Source organism: Pundamilia nyererei, unplaced genomic scaffold (genome assembly GCF_000239375.1).
Source record: "Pundamilia nyererei isolate P.nyererei 1_Seehausen unplaced genomic scaffold, PunNye1.0 scaffold00005, whole genome shotgun sequence".
Taxonomy (NCBI): Eukaryota; Metazoa; Chordata; class Actinopteri; order Cichliformes; family Cichlidae; genus Pundamilia; species Pundamilia nyererei.
This window is the reverse complement of record NW_005187406.1, coordinates 7,455,599-7,475,420: the sequence shown is the minus strand read 5'-3', so window position 1 is coordinate 7,475,420 and position 19,822 is coordinate 7,455,599. Positions and strand designations below refer to the sequence as shown.

Sequence of the window (19,822 nt, the reverse complement as noted above, 5' to 3'; positions counted from 1 at the left end):
ATATACACACACACACACACATATATATACACATACACACATATATATATTTACATATATAAATATAAATAAACACACTTTCACACTGTGTTAATTAACGTTTGTCCTGGCAGTTTTTCCAAAAACTAACTGGAATAAAGTTCCAGTTAGCACTTTAAGTTCTGTCATCATTGGGGACGATTTGATTAAATTATCCTCCAAACTGTTGGCAATCTAGGAACAAAGAAATAATAATTACTGAGTTACAAAGTTAAATTTATTTATAAAAAGTCTGGTTGACCTTCTCCAAAATATCAAGTTATTGTCACCACCTATAATGACTCAGCTCTCATATTTGAACTACTATTAATCACTTTAGCCATTTTAACCACCCTTATTAAACAAGCAGCACGATATATAGTGACAGATTTTTAAAGGAGGCTCTTTGTCTGCAGACTATTTTGAATACACATTTGAGACGGTCCCTATCTTGTGTATTATTCAAGATGGCAGCTTTTCATATCAAATCATGGAGTAGACACCTGTGCAATATCAGACCATTTTTCTTATTCTGCAGTGCATAAAACCTTTGCAGAAGACTGGATGAAACGTTATTTATAAGGATAAAGATGTCTAGTGTTTTTTTTAGCCTGTCAGTAAGTTGTGTCTCCATTACTGAATAAAGCCTTAGCTTCTAGCAGTTTAATTTTGCAGTACTTAGATAAGTATCATGTGAATTGCTCCTAAGACAGAAGGAAATGTCAGAATCTTCTGATGAAGCCTTAAAAGCAGGTTGTCTGTAATGACTCAGAAAAGCAGTTGTGCTGCATGACAAATCAGCAGGATAAATGATGGTAATATGGTCAAATAAAGAAATTACTCTTTTTACTGGAAAGTGTCATTACATGACTCAAATCTAATTTCAACAGGCCAAACTGTGCAAGGTGCCTTTCTGGGCCCAGACTATCAAGCCCTCTAGTTAATGACTGAACAACAGTGCCGGGAGCAAATGTTCAATACGATACAGTCAGTCCATGATTGGTTGTCATCCATGCTTCCCTCCCAAGCAGCTCCACCTCACCTCACATGCTATTACCTGATGCATGTGTGTTAAAAAAGATTCTCTGTCTTTACAAGCTTTGGTGGACTTCGGTGCTGAGCAGTAGGCACAGATTTTTTCTTTTATTGGTGAGTATTCACTCATCAAGCCAAATCATTGCATTCAGGTGTTCCAAGCACTTCCATCACCACAGGTGTATAAAATGTATAATTGAGCATTAGGGCAGAATGGGTTGTTTTGGGAGCTCAGGAGTTTTACCATTCTATAGTCAGCTATTGGCGGTATTATAACAAACTAGAAGCGGAATATCAGCAACTCAGCCACGAAAACTGGTGCAGAATTCACCAATTTGCTACAGACCTTTAAATTTCATGTGGCCTTCAGATTAGCTCAAGAACAGTGGCACAAAAGCACAGAGAGCTTTATGGAATGGGTTTCCATCTGTTCAAAACCATTAGAGAGCATCGTTGACAAGTCTCTTGAGTGCTTCAAAGCCTCATTGTTATCACAAAAAAGTGTGATTTTGAGTTCCATCTGTAACCTTCCGAGGGTACGTCAGCGAAGATGGACATATGAAGGCTGACCCAAAGAAAATCAATGCAGTAGCTGATTGCCCCACTCCAACTTTTGCCGATGCTTTATATGTGACTAAGGCCACACCCTTGCCAGACTTCTCGTCAAAAGTCTCCTTTGTTTGGGCCCAGGAAGCAGGGTCAGGCTGCCAAGAGAGATTTTCATGTCTGCTCAAGTTCTGATCAAACGAGTGATTCTTTTGAGAAACAGGATCCCCAACTGAGACACTCAGAACATTTCTGTATAATTTTATTTTATGTTAGTTATCTTGGGGAAAACAAAAATCTAGTTTTTAATCTTATTTTGTTAAATATTTACGACCTTGATGGACAGTGTTGGTTGTCTGAAAAAGTAACATATCTTTTCCATTTATTTATACCAGTGGGACCACAATGGGGATTTCTGTCAATCATGTGTTATTATTAAATCATAAAACAGCACAAAACGTCACATATAAATTGAAATTCATGACATTAATACTCTGTATGTACTCTGTAGCAATCCTATTTTTTTTCCCAAGTCTGTATATGCAGTTGGCAGAATAACTACAGCATGAAATAGCAAAAATTTCAGGCCTTCATTCATTTCTGGCCCAAATAGCTTCTGTGCTATCTCATATGGCATCAGCTCCTCTTTTGATTGTATTATCAGATTAAGAAACTTTTGATATAGACATTATGCGTCACCTGTCATTTCTTTTATTTCATTTTAAATCTATTTCCTCCCGATAATTGATGGTGAAGAGGATGTGGCTGGCTTCTTCAGTCAGCGCTTCTGATATCATTTTATGTGTGTTAGGCATAAAATCTTTCCTACACCACAGACAAGAAAGAATCGGTAACCCAGGTACCCAGCAAGAAAGGTGCTGACAGTTGTAACCTCAAAATAAAAAATATGACACAAATAATGCTTAATTGATTAAAAGTGTCTTAGTCTAAATGCTACTAATCAAAGATAAGACAAAATCGACATCAGATTTAAAATGCAGTATTGCAGTGTGCACACATCTGTAACTATGTAAGCATGCTGTGACAGGAAACAGAGTGTATTTGTCTGTGGTAGTGGCTAGCCTCCTCACCAGACGGTTAGCCAGGGAAATGGTGTGCGCGGTTGATTCTGCTTCCTGTTGGCACTTGAGCTTGTCTGCAGTGGCCTTCTCAAACTTGGCTGTGAGCTTGGCCAGGTTCTCATTAAGGTGCTGATAGGCCACAAACACACACGCACACAAAAACAGAGAAAAAATTGGCACTTGTTAAAGTACAGTGTGGTCATAACGAATCCTAAGAGACAGAGATTAAAGACAGTCAAAGTGTTTCTATGAAAGAAATTTAGGAGTGTGTAGAAAGTTGGGTAAAACTTATCATTAGTCCCACTATGGATTTATTTGGCATATGGAAGCAATTAGCGCAAGGACAAACAGGATTAATCGGTGGAGAGGCACACAGGTTCAGTAGATTAGTTTGAGGATTGCTAATTCCCCTTGGCTCCGAAGCCACTCTCCACTCAAGCGATCTGACTGAGGGCTTGAAAAATGACAGCGAGAAGTCACGCTGGATTTTATTAATAGTCGTCACTCTGCACTCTGCAGGTTTTGATGTAAGCAGCAAAAGCTGCTGCAGCGTACCGAACCCAGTGCTCTGCTGGGGCTGTCTGATGCGCTGAATGTCAAACGCCACTGAGAAACAATTATTTACAGCTGCTTTTATCAATAGGGTTTTCAGGCTGACAGATTTGGTTTTAGATTAATTAACTGCAAAAGCTTTTAAAAGCACTTGCAACAGCTTAGCATTGATGAAATGCTGTTGGTAGATCATTGCTGGAAGAACGCATGTGTCAACTGTCACTCAAGCGTTGGAAAAATAATTCTGAACTTTTGCTTATGGCTTCCAGTTGTTTCTATTTTATTTCTGTAGCACCAAAATCTTATTATAACTACATATCTTCAGGTGATGGAGTTGTTGATCCTCACTGATGTCTCACGAATCTTTTATAGTGAGGTGCTGAGGATTTCTGACTTTTATAAGTCATTTTTCAACTCTCAGTCTCTTTTAAGTTTTAATACTTTTTTGTGCGTGTCACTGCGTTTGTGTCAAAGAAATGATAAGAAGAAGACAAGAACATGCCTTCAAAGAACAGTACTCCTTTCTTTAATAAAATGGTAATGCAATTTCAAAGAATATATCCTTTGGATTTTAGATATTGAAATTGTCTTCTTTTGAAACAGATACTTGTCAGGCAACAAATAAACTTTTCATTTCCTGTAGTCTCAGTTCAGTGCAGTGGCTTACATTAATTTTGCTTTTGATGGCGGCGAGCTTCTCTTGTGCAGCTGCCAGCTCTGCATTGGCCTTGCTTAGAGCCTGACGCTTCGGCTCCACCTCGCAGTAAACCTCGTAGAACTTGACGATGTTTAAAACCCAGGAGCACAGACCCGCTGCTGCATATGACTTGGATGCCACCAGGTCTGGCTGGAATTCTGGATCCTGGAGAAAAGGATACACATGCTGTCACATCCTGCTTCCAAATTCAAAATGCGTTAATAATTTCTCAGGCTGTCAGCAAATATCCTGAAAATGAACATAAAATTCATATTAAATTATGGTTAAAATGCAGTATAAAATGTCTTTCTGTGTAATAACGTCAGGAGAGCTGTGTGGTAAAGTTGCAGGCTTAACACTGTTGCTGATGTGAAGTGAGAGAGAGTAATAAATGATTTACAACGCTTGGACATTAGCAGGCTTCTCACATACATTAGCTAGCTTAACTTTTGTAACTTTGTCTGCAAAACATACAGGCGAAGACACACAGTTCTACATCAACATCAGTTTGGGCCTGAAATTATTCATCAGCAACTACGTGGTAATGATGGTAAAAAATTCATGATCCAACTCATAAGCATGAGAGGCTAACAAGGATATAGCTAGCTGTTTCTTTTCTTGGAAAATCTTTTGATATAGCTGCTACCTCTGTCCATTAAATGTACAACAAGAATGAATATCAATTTACAAATTAGTTTGTTATTGCAAAACGAATGCTGACATATTTTTGTTTATTATATTGCTTTGGCACAGTCCTTTCATGTTATCCTGTGTAATTTGATCTGCAGCAGCTATTTTGGCTAAAGGATACAGGATATTACTGGATTCTCAAACACACAGTGTCAAAAGCAAATCAGTGATAATGAAAGTAAAATCATTTGGTGCACAGGCAGTTGGAAAATAGTTCTCAGTTTGAACTATTTTACCTGTTTTTCCAAAATAATTCTTTTTTTCATAAGGTATAGAGATTAATTTCAGTTCAACAGTTCCTACATAGTGAACTTAAGCTGCACTTTACCTTTATTGGCCACAGCGACATTCCTCATGTTTGCTTCACTGAACTTCATCATCAGGACGGCTGTTAAATTTGTAATGCTTAATTTACTAGCTGATTCTCTGTCTCTGTCACTTCAACACTTGGCAGCCATAATGTGCCATTGTCATTATAATCACACCCCTACTAAATTTATGACTTATTAGTTGAGCTTGCCATGCGGCAGACATTGCACTCTGAACAGTGTTAGCAAGGACTTCAATGAGTAAGGGCTAATTGAACACTTACCTGCAGGTAAGGCTGAATGGCCTTAAGGCAAGCCTCTGGGATCTGTTCCTTGTTGAAGTTAATCAAAGAGTCCAGGAATGTGTCCACTTTGGCCATCATTACCTTTGCAGCCTTCCAGCTGCGATCCTTTGGGACTTTGCCACCAGGTGCCATCAGGACCATGACTGCTGCTGTGATGTTGGTCACTGCTGCCACTGGAGAGCCAAATGACTTCAGCTCAGTCAAGTTGTTCTGATGTAGGGAAGACAGACAGAGTCATTAATGAAAAATGAAAGCTGTGATCGAATTGAGTTTGTATAAAAGTACTTGTCTGTGGTCTTCTGAGGGGAAAAGAGAGAAAATGGAAAGGATTAGAATAAAGACAGAAGAACCTGTGCTGACTCTGAGAAGACAACAGAGAATTCTAATTAGGGCATCTTTAGAGAGCTCTAAGCAGTGATTGAACTGTCTGTTCTGCTTGTTTGAACAGAGAGCACCTTTAAACACAGAGGGTGTTTTTGAATATCCCCCAGGATGCTCATAAACCTACATGGGATGCAAGGATAAAGTAAAATGTCTGCAGAACACAGAGAATACATTATTTTGGGGAAGACCTGCTGAATCCTATGACTAAATAATCTCCTATACAATTCAAGGCTTGTGTGCACGTAAGTTATTCCACTGAAGCTGGGAAAATGAAATCAAAACCAAGCAAGAAAAGTATAAAGTATGAAGTAAATCAATAAGTTACAGCAGGGGACAAGAGCGTAACTGACCTTATTGAGAGTGTTAAGGGCATCCTGAGCAGCAAGCAGGGCTGGCTCGGCTTTAGCTAAGTCTTCTTCACAGTCTCTCTGTTTGCCGCTGACTACCACAGCAATGGCAGCCACTTTTTCTTCTTCTTCATCAGCCACCGCCTTCTCTTTGGACACCTTCTCAGTTTCTATCCCAACCTCCTGGGGCCAGCACACAGAATTTATTGCTAGGTTAACATGTAAAGTGGCTTAATAAACACAACTACTCTTTAATTAAGCAAAACTGGTATTTTAAACTGTAAAAAGACAAATCAAAATTCCAAGGTATAAGACTGAGAACAAAGAATGTTCTGAGAAACAAAATGCAGGCGTTTTTTCTTCCGACTAATTTGACACTGAGGTTTAAGCCTAACTTTCTCTGAATATCTAATATTTTACTGAGCAGTTCCAGCCAAGACTAGAAATCCATCCGTAGATAGGGACGCTGCTTCTGATGTGACAGCCTAGTGCTTAATTAAGATTTATTTAACATCATACTTCATTTCTTTAAGCACTGCCAGAGAAATATGCCCCAAAACACAGATACGTGTTTTGTTTTGTTTTTCTTGAGGTGCTGGTATTATATATGTTCTTGCCTGTATAAGCTTGTCAGCATCCTCATTCTTCTGCTTGAGTTCCACTTCTTGAGCAGCCAGCTTGGCCTTGAGGTCATCCACCTATCGGAAGATGAGACACCGGAGAGCGGGAGGTCAGGAGGATTTGCCTGGATGAAGATCTGGATAAATGAGATCTTCAGCCAGTCAAATCCTTGTTCAATGGAGCAGTACAACAAATTTCTGACAGTAGTATATGCTAAGAGTTACAAAGAGATGAGTGCCTACCAGCAAATCTGTAGGCAAGAAACGAGATTTTTTAAGTGAACAGACCAGCATTTATATGGAGTTTCTCTATTCTTACTGACCACTGATCTCTGTATTGCTCTCTTCCACAGCGTGTCTTTGTCCTGTCTTCCTCCCCTCAACCCAAAGAGGTTTGTTCCTGTTAAAAGGGAGTTTTTCCTTCCTGCTGTCACCAAAGCACTGTGATTGTCTGGTTGATGGGGTTTTCTCTGTTTTCTTTGTATTATTGTAGGATGTTGACCTTACAATATAAAGAGCCTTGAGGCAACTTTTGTTTTCATTTCGCTCTCAGTAAATTAAATTGAACTGAATAGTTTAAATCTATGAGGAAAGCTTTTAGTATAGGCCTGTACAGGATTCGCACCCAATACTACAACCTGGCTGTGATTACAAATAGACAGAGTCACTGCGGTGAATACTGAAACACCTCTGACCTGCAGAGATATAAAATGTATTAACCACCATCAGCTTAATATTGCAAAGGTCCCCCCTCAGACCATCCAGTTATTGATCCATCCAGTTCACCAGCTTCAGCTTTTTTTAACGTTAAAATAGACATCCTAACATCACAAACATGATACTAGCACCAGTCTATTTCTCCAAAAAAGAGTCACTGCTCAGATGTTGAACTGTACATTTAATTAAAACATGAAACAGTCTCCAGTTTACATAAGTTGAAAGGAAAAAAGTAACACAAAGATTAAGATGAAGGGAACAATGACTTGAGCACAGAGGCGGGCTACTGACAATAATCTATTTCTGTTTTGTTAAATGGTCTTGCAATCAGTGTGCATATCATTAAGACTAATGAATCTGCCACTATCACCTAACTGAATCTCTCAAGTAGTTTTGAAGGACTGATCATTTTGTTTTGTCGTTTTGTTGGATCTTCATTATTAATACGACTGCTGATTGAGCTCAAAAGCATCTCAACTGAAAGGTAAACATCTCAGTTCTTCAAGGCAATAAATATGATTCTGTGTCTTATGAGAGTCAAAAAAATAAGCTTCATAAAGGACACTAAACATTTGCAGATACTATTTTGTGCCCTATAGGATTGTGCCATGGGTCATGCATGTGACATTTTAGCATTACTGTAAAAAAACTGTAACCTGTCCAAGCAGATAAAGGGAGAAATAAGAGATGAACGGCATGCATAGTTTGAAAATATAAAAGCTTTAGGACTGGAGCTGCTCTCAGCGCGCGCGCACACACACACACACACACACACACACACACACACACACACACACACACACACATAAATGAATAGACCAAAGACGATCATAAAGAGAAATTAAAGCTGTTACAAACTCCTCATAACTCCCTGACAACTAGGGCTCTACATTAACGTCCGACTCCATCAAAACATTGCACTGGGGAAATAAAAACAGACTGTTTTTCATGCTTGTCTTTCAGCTAATTAACAAACAGAAAAATCAGGCCTGAGGGAAGACGGCCCTTTTGGGTTGCGACAATTCTGTATAAAATATGCAGTTGAACATTAGACGAGCACCAAGTGAGCCATCAACATGATGAATAGGTGGGGTGGGGGTTGGGCAAAAGAGGGAGGGTGGGAAGAGGGAGAGGGGCAAAAAGGGACAAACTAATTGGTGAAAGACAAGCGTGATATTCAATATATCTGCGCTGCTTCGGTGTTTATGTACTGCTGATAGAAATCCAAGTAGGAAAAACATGCCTCTGTGCCCCTGACTGCCTGTATAAAACAGCCCACTCTCACTCCCTGCAGCTGGAAATGTAAATTGGAACAACCATTTCTTAAGGCGAGAGAAAATTCAATACAAAACCAAAAGACTATACCCATTCATTCAAATGCGATGGCTTATGCACTCAAAACACACGTTTAAATTCAACAGAGTTTGGGATTCCAGTGTTTGCTTACATTGCCGTGTGGACTAAGTATAGCTTCATTCATGCAACAAAAAGACATCTGGCCGTTTGTGTGTTAAGGGAACGGGGTGTCTAATGTTTCCAGTTATTATCCATATAAGAGAAAACCCTCCCGTTTCTTTTCCCTAGTGCAAATAGCTGTCAGGAGTTAGCCTCTTTTGGTAGGAGCTAAGTTTAGAGCGATTACATGAAACACCTCCACACTGATTTGAACAGGAGAATTACTGCAAAGACGTACTTATTGCTACAGCAGTGATTAGTCATACTACACCTTTTATTTTTCATTCTGCTGTTATTACTAAATTGACCACTATTTCTCTAACTATACACCTACTTATCTATCTGTACTACTGCTTGTACTGTAATGGTCTTGCAGGAACTATATGATGCTACTCTATATGGTCACTGTATCAGAATATTGATTAAATTCTTCAACATGAGAGACTGTATGCTGGCTTCCAGACCAATACAGATGGTCTGTATATAGACTAGTAAATATTAAAAAAGGGTGAACTTGAATGCTATCATGCAATTAGAACGTAACAGATTAGGATAAATTACCTATTGTCATAAATACTGGCCGTCGTGTATACCACAAGTCATTTAGTTGTTCACAAGGAATGCTCTGGCCCCTTATAAATTATTGTCTTTAATCTACTTTAGCAAAACCTACTATTACAGCTGCTAATGTATCAGAACTTCCTACTGCAACTTGTACACATTCAAGTAATACTTATACAACTGCTTCTACCAGAACTCACAGTACATCTACTACTTGTATTAGTACTACTTATCCTAGAAGTAGTACTACAGTTAGCATGCAATATTACTTCAGCTGGTAGTACCACAGCACAGGCACAAATATGTCACAATGCAAACTAACCAAAGGTAGAAATCCACCTCTGTAAAACTGAAGAGGGAAAAAAAACATGAAACTAATGTGTTCTCTGGGGAGCAGATGACTCATACACACACACATACCCACATACTGTACACACACACACACACACACACACACACAGACAAAGATCCCTTGCTTGAACCCTTCCGGTCGTTGTTTATCATGACCGCCGCAGCCCCTGGTGAGCCACAGTTTCCCTTGCACAGAATGTTAAATAACAGTACTTATAATAGGGCAGCCATCATTGTGAATGCACTAACAAATACAGGGTGCACTAATGGTGGCTTGCTGCTCTAAAGGGTATGCTCTCTAATTAGAAGGCTCCTCAATTATCATACCCCTCCCCCCCGTATATTTCATGTATGTGTCTGTGTGGCTGCGTGTGTGCATACATGTGTGTGTGCTAGTCTGTTCCTACAGTAAATGGGAGACGGGAAACAAAACTTCGCTCTGCAGCTTTCAACACTAACGTCACTTGTTTATGGGGTGTTTATGTATGTGTGATCTTGTGCGGGTGGAAATGTGTGGGCCTGTTTATGCAAAGCACTGGAGATGCATGGTATGTAACAGTGACACTGTGTGTGCAGGGCTGTGTGTGTATGTGAGGCTTTGCTTTTACTCAACAGGTTTAGTATACCCACTATCATTAGGGCTGCCTCACACGCAGACTTTCTGTTACATTATTCATATTCCATATTGCTCTTCTGAAAAGGTTTAGAGATGGGAAACATTTAAACAAATTGATCCAGGTGTATGTATTAAAGAGGGAAACATTAAATGATTCGGATAAACATTTTGTAATACAAATGAAAAAACAAAAATTAGCCAGGTATTTGTCTGCTCTACCTACGGTTTAGTAAGATTAACAGGCTGTCTATGGCACACAGAACAAATGGCCACAGTAGCAGTCTAAATCCACTGCTGTTACTAATACAACTTAATACTGCCTTTACTCTTGCCACCACTATTAAGTATATATATCACTTCTACTACTGCTAACCCTAGCTCTTTATAATTGATGTCACACTATTGAGCATTTGTAAGGTATTAGCAAGTGCTTAACTAATCATACACCTTAGTATGTCATTCATAAATACAGATATGTTTATCCATCTGTTACTGTTACACCATGTACAGCTATCACTTCAACTACATCCCTGCTAGTAAAAATCATATATCTGTATATGATTGTTATTATATGTTATTATAATGTCACACCCATAATGAGAAAGCACTACTTCTTCAATTGTCATTGCTAATATTATAAATGCTAGCTCTACTACCTCTGTGCTACTGTGACATCCAAGTAAATGAAGTCTAATTAAAAGGCCTTAAAGTCAGCATTGACCCTGTCACTATATTAGAGCCACTCCATTTACTTGGCATCTGGCTTAAGAAAGCTAAATGTGAAACTTAAGGATACAGCACACTAATTAGTTGGCAACTTGTCCATCATGAGGAATTAGCCATTAAATTATCCTGCTTTATTCTCTTGTCTGACTCTGATTCAATAACTAGAACTTCATGTTGCATTCAGTAAACATTTTTATGATGAGTTCATAGGCTTAATCACTCGAATCAAGTCTTACTGAGGTCACAGAGGAAAAGATTCAAGAGTCATTTCCCATATATTACAAAATTAAAAGTCCTTACGCAGCCACATGAGCCTTTATTTCATTATATATTTATTTAACAAGGGCAACGAATGTTAGTGAATATCAACATACCAAAAATATTAGGTCTGCAGGGATAAGTGATGGATGGAGGAAATTTTATTTTAGTCACATAAATCCTAAACAGGGAGGAGTAAAGAAGTCAGACTAGATCACTAGCCAGTTGGAAAATATAAGAAAATAAGATGTATTTAATTTTATGGGCTTCTGGACAATTTATTAAATGGTGGAAATAAGTGCAATGATGCAGTTGCAGCGTTTGCAATGCCCCACAATCCACAATGATGTAACTAGTTCACTTAAGTAATAACCAACATTCTACCAAGGTCAGTGCAAATTAGAGAGTCAAAAATCTGCAGACCCATTGAGGGAGCGGGAAGGAGAGAGTGGAATCGCTACTAACCAAAATAATCTAGTGTAAGGCACCTCTCTCTGAGAGTGCACAGTGCATAGGGTTCTGAGGATTGAGAGTCAGGTGGAGTGCTGGATTTAGTCAAAGGAAAGCTGCACTATTACAAACTGTTCCACCCTGTGAACCTGAAACTACGTACAACAGCTGACCTGTATGATATGTAGAACAACGCCAAAGAGGATTATGAGTGATCACTGTTACTATGTTACTGTGCCACATTCACATTTTTTTGTAGCACACAACAACATTCAGGCATAAATCGAACACACTTACACATATTTATTAATAGATGAATTTTCCTAGACATTTCACTTTTAATCATTACAGATTCAACCTCAGAGACGTTGCCTGCCGTGTGCGCACTGCTGAGAAAAAGACAGCTCAAAGTTTTGGCCCTACTCTCACAGATTTGCGCATACACAAAGTGCCAATTACACTCATTCTGATAACATTTCCCTCTCTTAAAAAAGACAACCCTAGTAGCAACCATCACAGCCACCTTAGGCATAAGACATGCTTTTTTTGGAATTGGATTTTGCAACTTGCAACTGTGTGCTGCAAACTCTGTAAAACACATTTGCATGGCTCATGTGAATATCCTCCTGGAAGGGAAACTCTTACAACTACATATACCATAAGGCTAGCTGCAAAGATAATCCTGTCCACAACTTTCACTCACAAAATTGACATCTTAGGTAAATCCAGTAGTTTTTTTTAACAGCAAAATGTTTCGTACTGTCATAGTAAACCTTTCCCTAAATGCTCCTCCTTCTTTAGACTTGTAATGCAGAGGTATTTTTCACAGGCTCTTATCGTTTAATTGACCTGAATAAAACAACGAGCTAAGAACAACTTGTGGTGGATTAGATGTATTTTGTAGTCCATCTTCTGCCTATTGTAGTTTCAACCCAGCAGACATCCAGAGTCACGCTGTTAAGGAGACTACTGCTAGGTTGCTCAGATTTTCAGTGCACCACTCTTCTCTTCTCCTAAGTCCTTATCTATTTTCCTACCCACCTGTCTTTGACCCTGATGCCGTCTTTGATGAAGGAGATACTTTTGAAACATGTTCTGAGAGCTTCTTTCTGCCTGGCTTTCAAAGGTCAAATGGCATATTGGCCATTTTAGGTCAGAAAAAATGCTTCACTTACAGCACAAACACTGTCATAGCTTTAACTATGACCTATGGAAGAAAAGAAATTGCTATAATAACAACAAAAACCAAGAAAATTTGAATAAAACATTAAAAAAATGCTTAAGAGGCAGAGAAATGTTGAAGGCAAAAACAGAAACAAGCTCATATTTTCATACAGAAAATAGTACAAGGCATAAAAGAGTATTTTAAATAGTTAACATGGAGTCTAGTGGTAACTATGAGCTATGTTTGACAAAATAAAATATTCACAATATTAGTTAGTCAGGACGTTGATTCTTTTTTAGAGACTGAATACTAAATTGTAACAAGAGGAGATGCAAGACAAAACAAAAGAAGCCTCTTTGACTTTAACCTGGACCTTGAAGCAGCTAAATGGCCTTACCCACCAAAGCCCTTTTTAACAGCATAGAGCTTACTGATGAAATCTGGTGCCTTGTTATGTAAAGTCTCATATGTAATTAAAGATACTTTGACATGGATTCTCAAAAAAAAATCACAAGTGCAGAGAAGTTATGATGATACTGATGTGGGAGCATCTGGTCGTTGTCAGTATCCAGGATGCACGAGTCTGCACAAACTAATGATGAGCTACAGCTCGGGCATGAAAGCAGTGCAATAAGGTATTGTTGACACACACACACAGACACACACCTATATAAGTGCGTGTGTCTGTGTGTGAGTAAGAGAGGGAGAGAGAGAAAGAGAATTTGGACTTTATTTTCCACATCTGCTGCAGTTGTGCCTTTAGCCTCTGGTACTTCTTTGTGCTCCTTCTTTATGATGCTACTGTTGGCTGGGGTTGTCACATTTATCCCACATTTACAGACTTCTGTTCCTTGTCAACCACCAACCAGATATAGGTTGGTGGTTGGTAGCTGGGGCACCTTGTCTGTCTGTGTAGCATCTCTGCACAGACAGCAACTTAGGCCCTGTCAGCTGTGGTACACTTTTGCATTATGGATCAGAGCCAGCGTATAGGAAGTGGCTGGAAGTCACTCCACTCCTAAATCTATATCAGTATCCACTCTTTGCATTGAGTTGGCTTAAGGGGTTTGAGGCCTATGCATAACAACAGTGGGGACAGTGCATCATTTTGGTATATGCCACACTTATGTGACTTACGTGATTGCTTTGGAGTCGTGCATTAATGCATTGGCTTTATACTGTGTTTATACACTCCAATATCCATGTGTGGGGCATTGGGTTGTAGGCTTTCTTGTACTCAATCCAGCCTAGTGTTGGAGTCCTGGTGTACTATTCATAAAATACATGAAGCCACTATTGATTAATGACTTGTTAATCACAAGTCGTGAGCAAGTAAGTAAGGATATATTTGTTTAAATTCCTTTCTGGCTCAAATTTGGACCATACTTTACAAAGTCCAAATGTCCTGCTGTATTTAGTGAAGACTTTAAACTACCACTAGAGCCCATAAAGAAATCAGGAAAAGTGTCTATCGATAGCTAATTTTTCCCTTAATTTTAGACTTAATTTTTAATGTACAGCTTTCTTGTAAATTTTATTAAACATTTTATATCTTTAACATTCTCAGCTTATCACAGTTTTATTGTTTTGAACTTTTCAATTTTATTTTAACTTTATTTTTTTCTTTTTATTTACTATACAGTCACACTGTATCTTATTTTAATTGATGCTGCTTGGCCTGTTTTGATATGTGCATTGTGTATTTATCTAAAAAAAAGTTTATATATATGTATATATATAGTCATAAAATGAACAACAGTTTGCTTATTCTTTATTTTTGGAAAGTATTTTGTAATGCTGGTTTTCCCGACCAAAGTTTTCCAGTTTAATATTTCACTGTGCCTGCACCTTGACCTTGCATAATCCAGTAACTCCCCAGCGCTACCATCCTATCTAAATACAATCATATCTGGTTTTAAAAAAAGATGGCAAGAGCCAAAACTACCCGTCGAGACTTGAAAATGAAAGTGTGACCTTTATATACAGTTTATGACCTTGGTTTCACCATCTGTTTCAAAATTTAAAATCATTCTTTGCAGCATGATACACATAGTTCTAGTAAGAGTAACACGTCTAAATAATAAAAAGGTTTTTTTTTTTCTTTGACTTTGTATAAATAAATATGTACTTGAAATCAGAGAGAAATCTAGAATATAAAGAACACTTTGGATTGTTGTTCTAACTATTAGATATTCTATTTCCGTTAATATATGAAACAATCTATACACAATGCTTACATTAAAGAGGCATTTTACAAGCTGATATCCAAATGAGGATTGTGGTAAGATTATTTTGTGAACTCGTGCTTCCAGTTTCTACATCACACTTTTGTAAGTTACCTTTTAAACCATATCAGCTTACATGTCACAGACCCCGTAATTCAGCACATGAACCTAAACCCCCCCTGAGTGTCAAACTCTGAACATGTCTCACTTCGCACAGTGAAGTTCAAACAGCTAGGTGAACACTGAGCAAAACACAGTGTAGATGAATACCTGAGCAGAGGTGCTGTTGAGCTTCTGGAGACCGTTCTCCAGACGCTCCATCTTGTTGGTGAGGTCTTTGCTCTTCTGGCCCAGCAGACTGCGATACAGCTTGATCTGCTCCAGGAAAGACTTGGGCGTGGTGTAGTTGTAGCGCCGCTCATTGGCTAGGTACTCCTTCGACATTTGATTGACACTCATGTGGACATAAGCCATGAATTTACTGATCGACTCCTTCACTTGGGGCTGCGGGAATGAAAAGTCCTACAACTGTTTAGTTCCCATTAAAAGCAGATAACTGGGCAGATTTAGATATAGAGTAATATTTCTTGAGGCTCAGGCTTGGAATTTAATTTTCAGGGGCCTCTGGTACTCTTAAATGAATATCACATTCACTCTGTCATGGTGGTTGACATTTGAAATTATATCATCAGAGTGTGAAAATCATTTAGGTGAGTAGCTTCACCTCACTGTATTAGATTATGAACTGTTCTCACATTGATATTCTCAACCTCCTCGAGGAACCTGAAGCTGACCGACTCCAGAGCCTCCTGTGGCCACTCGTGGAACCAGTTGATTGCTGTGCAGTTGACTACTGCTGGGAACTTCCTGCTGCGAACCCTCAGTTTACTGCCAACTGGAGAAAAACACAAAGCCACCTGCAATACATGCACACACACATCCAAAGAGACAGACGGGCACACTGAGGTCAAATAGAATCGAGTGTCAAGTCAAACACAGTCGATCAAATTCATTTCGCTTCCTTCTGATTGGAGTCACAGTGAGCACTTCTGCTCAGACTTATCCTTCATGGTCAAGAGAGGGAGCGGAACACTGTGAATTAATTATCTGCAGTTCCATCATTAAACACACAAAGCCTCCAGCAAAGATGTGAATTAAACAATATGCTGAGCTGTGGGCTACGTCAGACTGATATTCATTGTTGGAAATGAACAGCTGGCTTGTTGAGAAGCTCAGCCAGATGTTCGATGCATTAGACAGAAGAAACAAACATGCAGGAGGCATGCCCAAAGACACTTCTGATTATACTTAACTCTGGAGAAAGAAAACACCACACATCTACCTCACAATCACTGTGATATTCTATTTACTAGTAGAATATTGACTGATATTCTGTTGACTGAGGATTTACTTACTGTAAAAGATGTCGTAATGCCACATCACTAAGTTAATTTAACTCACATCTTACAATGACAAACAGTTGCATCTACCATTCTGAGCAGGATTCACATGATGGTGAGCATTGTGGCCCCTTTCTTTCTCCTCTCATTTACAGCAGCTCTTTATTCCCCACCCATCAGTTTTTCTGTTATTTTATCAGGGCACATTTATTTGATCTGAATTACTAAGAGTGTTGGGGAGTAACGGAATAATGTACCGCTGTTACGTATTTAAAATACAAAATATGAGTAACTGTATTCCATTACAGTTACCCTTTTAAAAGGTGGTATTCAGAATACAGTTACTTTGTTGAAATGAATGGATTACACGGCGGTATTTTCCTGTTTCATAAGGCTATGAACTCTATATATATATATATATATATATATATATATATATATGTACACAAAGTTGACCCAGACAACAAAGTAAAGCTAGATTTCGGCTACGAGCCCGACACAGAACCCGACGTATTAGCCAGAGGTCCATTTACTACGGTTCGGAGCCGTGGACCTGTTTTATATTCGCGCGGAATAGTTTTCTATCTGAGATCGCTGCAAAAAGTGCAGCCTGACCTAATATCCAACCTACTGTTACTCATTTATATTAAGATTTAAAAATCTAGTTGGTATTGCTATGGCGAATAACCTTCAGTAAAAGTAATACATCACACAGCGATAGTACAGTCATGTAGTTGTAAAAAGCATGATATTATATTAAGTAATCCAAAGTATTCAGAATACGTTACTCTCATTGAGTAACACAATGGAATACGTTACAAAATACATTTTGGGGCATGAATTCTGTAATCTGTGGTGGAATACATTTTAAAAGTAACCTTCCCAACACTGATTACTAATGATGATGTCAACAGAAATAATAATTTTATATTTTCTTTTTTCAAGACTGCATGAAACATGGCTGTTCCACATCAGGCTGAACAGTCAGAGCCAGAGGAATAATACCAAAACTGTGTTTTTTGGCAAAAGTGGTGAAACAGCATCGTTGTTTCCACCTTTAGCTTGAACAGTTTTCTTGCATATTTTGCAAAGTACCGTCCTTCTGTTGGAGGTTATTCAAATATCTCCCTTTTGAGATGCTTAATGTTCATCAGGGGATTAAGCAATATGGCATAAAGATGTAATGTAATTTGGCATGCCTCAGACTTTTCTTTGTGTTTCTATTTCTTGAGGACGATTTCTTGACAGACATCCTTCTACTCAGAGCATTTCTGATGAGGCTTTGGGAACCCCTGAGATATGGCTGAGGTAAGTGTTTTGCTTATAGGTCTTTGCAAATCATCTTGTTGGTGGAAAAATACAATTTTGTTCCAGTCAAACTGTGTTATTCTAACCATTTGTTGCAGATTTGATTAAAGAAATGGGAACACCTCATTTGTTTGTTTGATACTGCTAGTGACAAAGTGCCTAAAGACGTAATTTAAAATTGGTTCTTTGCTAAGGTGTCTGTTATGTGTAGATGCAACACTGATTCATCATTGAAGTCTGGTGCCTTTTTTATGCTTAAATGAATAACGGTCAGTGTTACGTGGCTTATCAAATGATACAACCCCCCAAACAAACACTGTAAATGGTCAGATACAAGAACTGAACTGAAAATTGACACTTTGGCTCTCTGGAAGCAAAATATAAAGAGCTGAGGGTGGACTCAAGACTTTTGCACAGTACTACATCAAAATATAACACAATGGTTAACATTAATAGAGGTAATGTGGTATGACATGGTCCAGTATGGGACCAAAACAGTCACAGTCACTTGGCACACAGTGGTATTAACCACTCAGCCGTATTACTGTCGATCCCAAAAACAAGGTTATGAGCCTATAAATGAGCATAATATTTGCTCTTTAAAACAGTAAGGGTAAAAAATAGTGTCGTATTCTGCACTGATACATCTGATTCTGATAAATCCTCTCTAGAGTCTGTGAGGTAGGAGAAGATATGCTCTGATTTTCAGTTCATAAATAAAATACACACTATTCAAAATACTTTCCTGCCACAAAGTATTTGTCACAACATTTATCATGCATGCAGTGTTGTGTGTTTGCAATAAAATAACTCTAAACTCTGGTACGTTGTATAGTTTCTGAACAGCAGACTGCTTAAAAATGCTCTCAGTTAGATTTTTGACCCAGAAATTCTTTCACTATTTTCTGTCTCAAACAGTAAAATACTATAATGACTTGGCCAAGAACAACTGGAAGACTGATCAAAATATTTGAATAAAGTCACACCTGCTACAAACAGGACAGCCACTATATATTTCAGCAAACATGGGCTTCAAGACAATCCAGAGCACGTCCTAGGCCTGCATCACTGGATACTGTGATATCATGCTGTTACTTCCTTCTCCACATATTGTAAGCCTGGAACCACTGATCTAAAAGCATTTTAATCTGCGGCAGTGATAAAGTAATAATGCTGTTAGGTCTTCACTCAGCTCAGAGACACAGCCTCAGCAAATGTCACACAAACTCTATGAACAAGATTAGGTAATTCTTCGGGAAAACATCCTTTCTATTCAGACAATTTTGAGACACATAACTGCATAGTTAGAAATGCACTCTTGATATGTCTGTGCCCTTGGGATTGCCTTCTTTATTTATCCACTTGCCAACCCAGGGAGGCTTGAGCTGTTAGCGAGACAGAAGTGGAGGATGATGTGGGTGGTGTCGGTGGCGCATGCTTGTAATAATGACAGAATAAGCAATGCTTTGGAATCTGTCCCTCTCTAGGGGGGAACAAAGCAGCTACGCGATGGTGAAATTAACTTCAGCTAAACGCCGGCTTTTCTGCCCGTGTCTGTGATTTATAACGACATCCAACACCTCCTATTGTACTCAAGTTCATCTGAAAATGTCAGTATAGAAAATTGTTTGGGAAGAGGCTTCATCCTAAAGCTGGATGTTTATCCAAGTATGAGGGGTTTCTTATTTAGGAATAGTAAATTAGAGTGTGAGGCGGCAAGTTATTGCTCTATTAAGAGCGGATGGAGATAAAATACAGATGCAGTTGTGTGGGAAAGATTAATGGAAAAGTTCCCCCTTGAAGAGAGCCCCTGAGAGCAACTTGATAATAACAAGTAAAATTCAAAATAGCAAAAAACACAGCTTTCACTCCTGTGCATGTCTAAGCGTCGGACTGCTTCACCTTGAGCTGTCGGCGAACCCGACTGATGAAGAACTTCCAGCAGTTTTCCTTCGTATCCATCAACCCAGAGCCACGGACCTCTGGCCGCACACTGCCAATGACGT

General features: G+C 38.7%; 1 protein-coding gene across 1 annotated transcript in view; it reads right to left on the bottom strand.

Moving 5' to 3' along the window:
* The window catches only part of dnah9 (dynein, axonemal, heavy chain 9), a 164,659-nt gene that overhangs the window by 58,383 nt on the left and 86,454 nt on the right, over positions 1-19,822 (bottom strand). The window contains exons 52-59 of the mRNA XM_013913056.1: positions 19,719-19,822; positions 15,864-16,025; positions 15,379-15,612; positions 6,582-6,662; positions 5,968-6,147; positions 5,213-5,443; positions 3,901-4,095; positions 2,691-2,810 (exon numbers count right to left, since the gene is read on the bottom strand). Of these exons, the coding sequence (XP_013768510.1) occupies positions 2,691-2,810; positions 3,901-4,095; positions 5,213-5,443; positions 5,968-6,147; positions 6,582-6,662; positions 15,379-15,612; positions 15,864-16,025; positions 19,719-19,822 (1,307 nt within the window). The remainder of the gene's footprint in view (positions 1-2,690; positions 2,811-3,900; positions 4,096-5,212; positions 5,444-5,967; positions 6,148-6,581; positions 6,663-15,378; positions 15,613-15,863; positions 16,026-19,718) is intronic.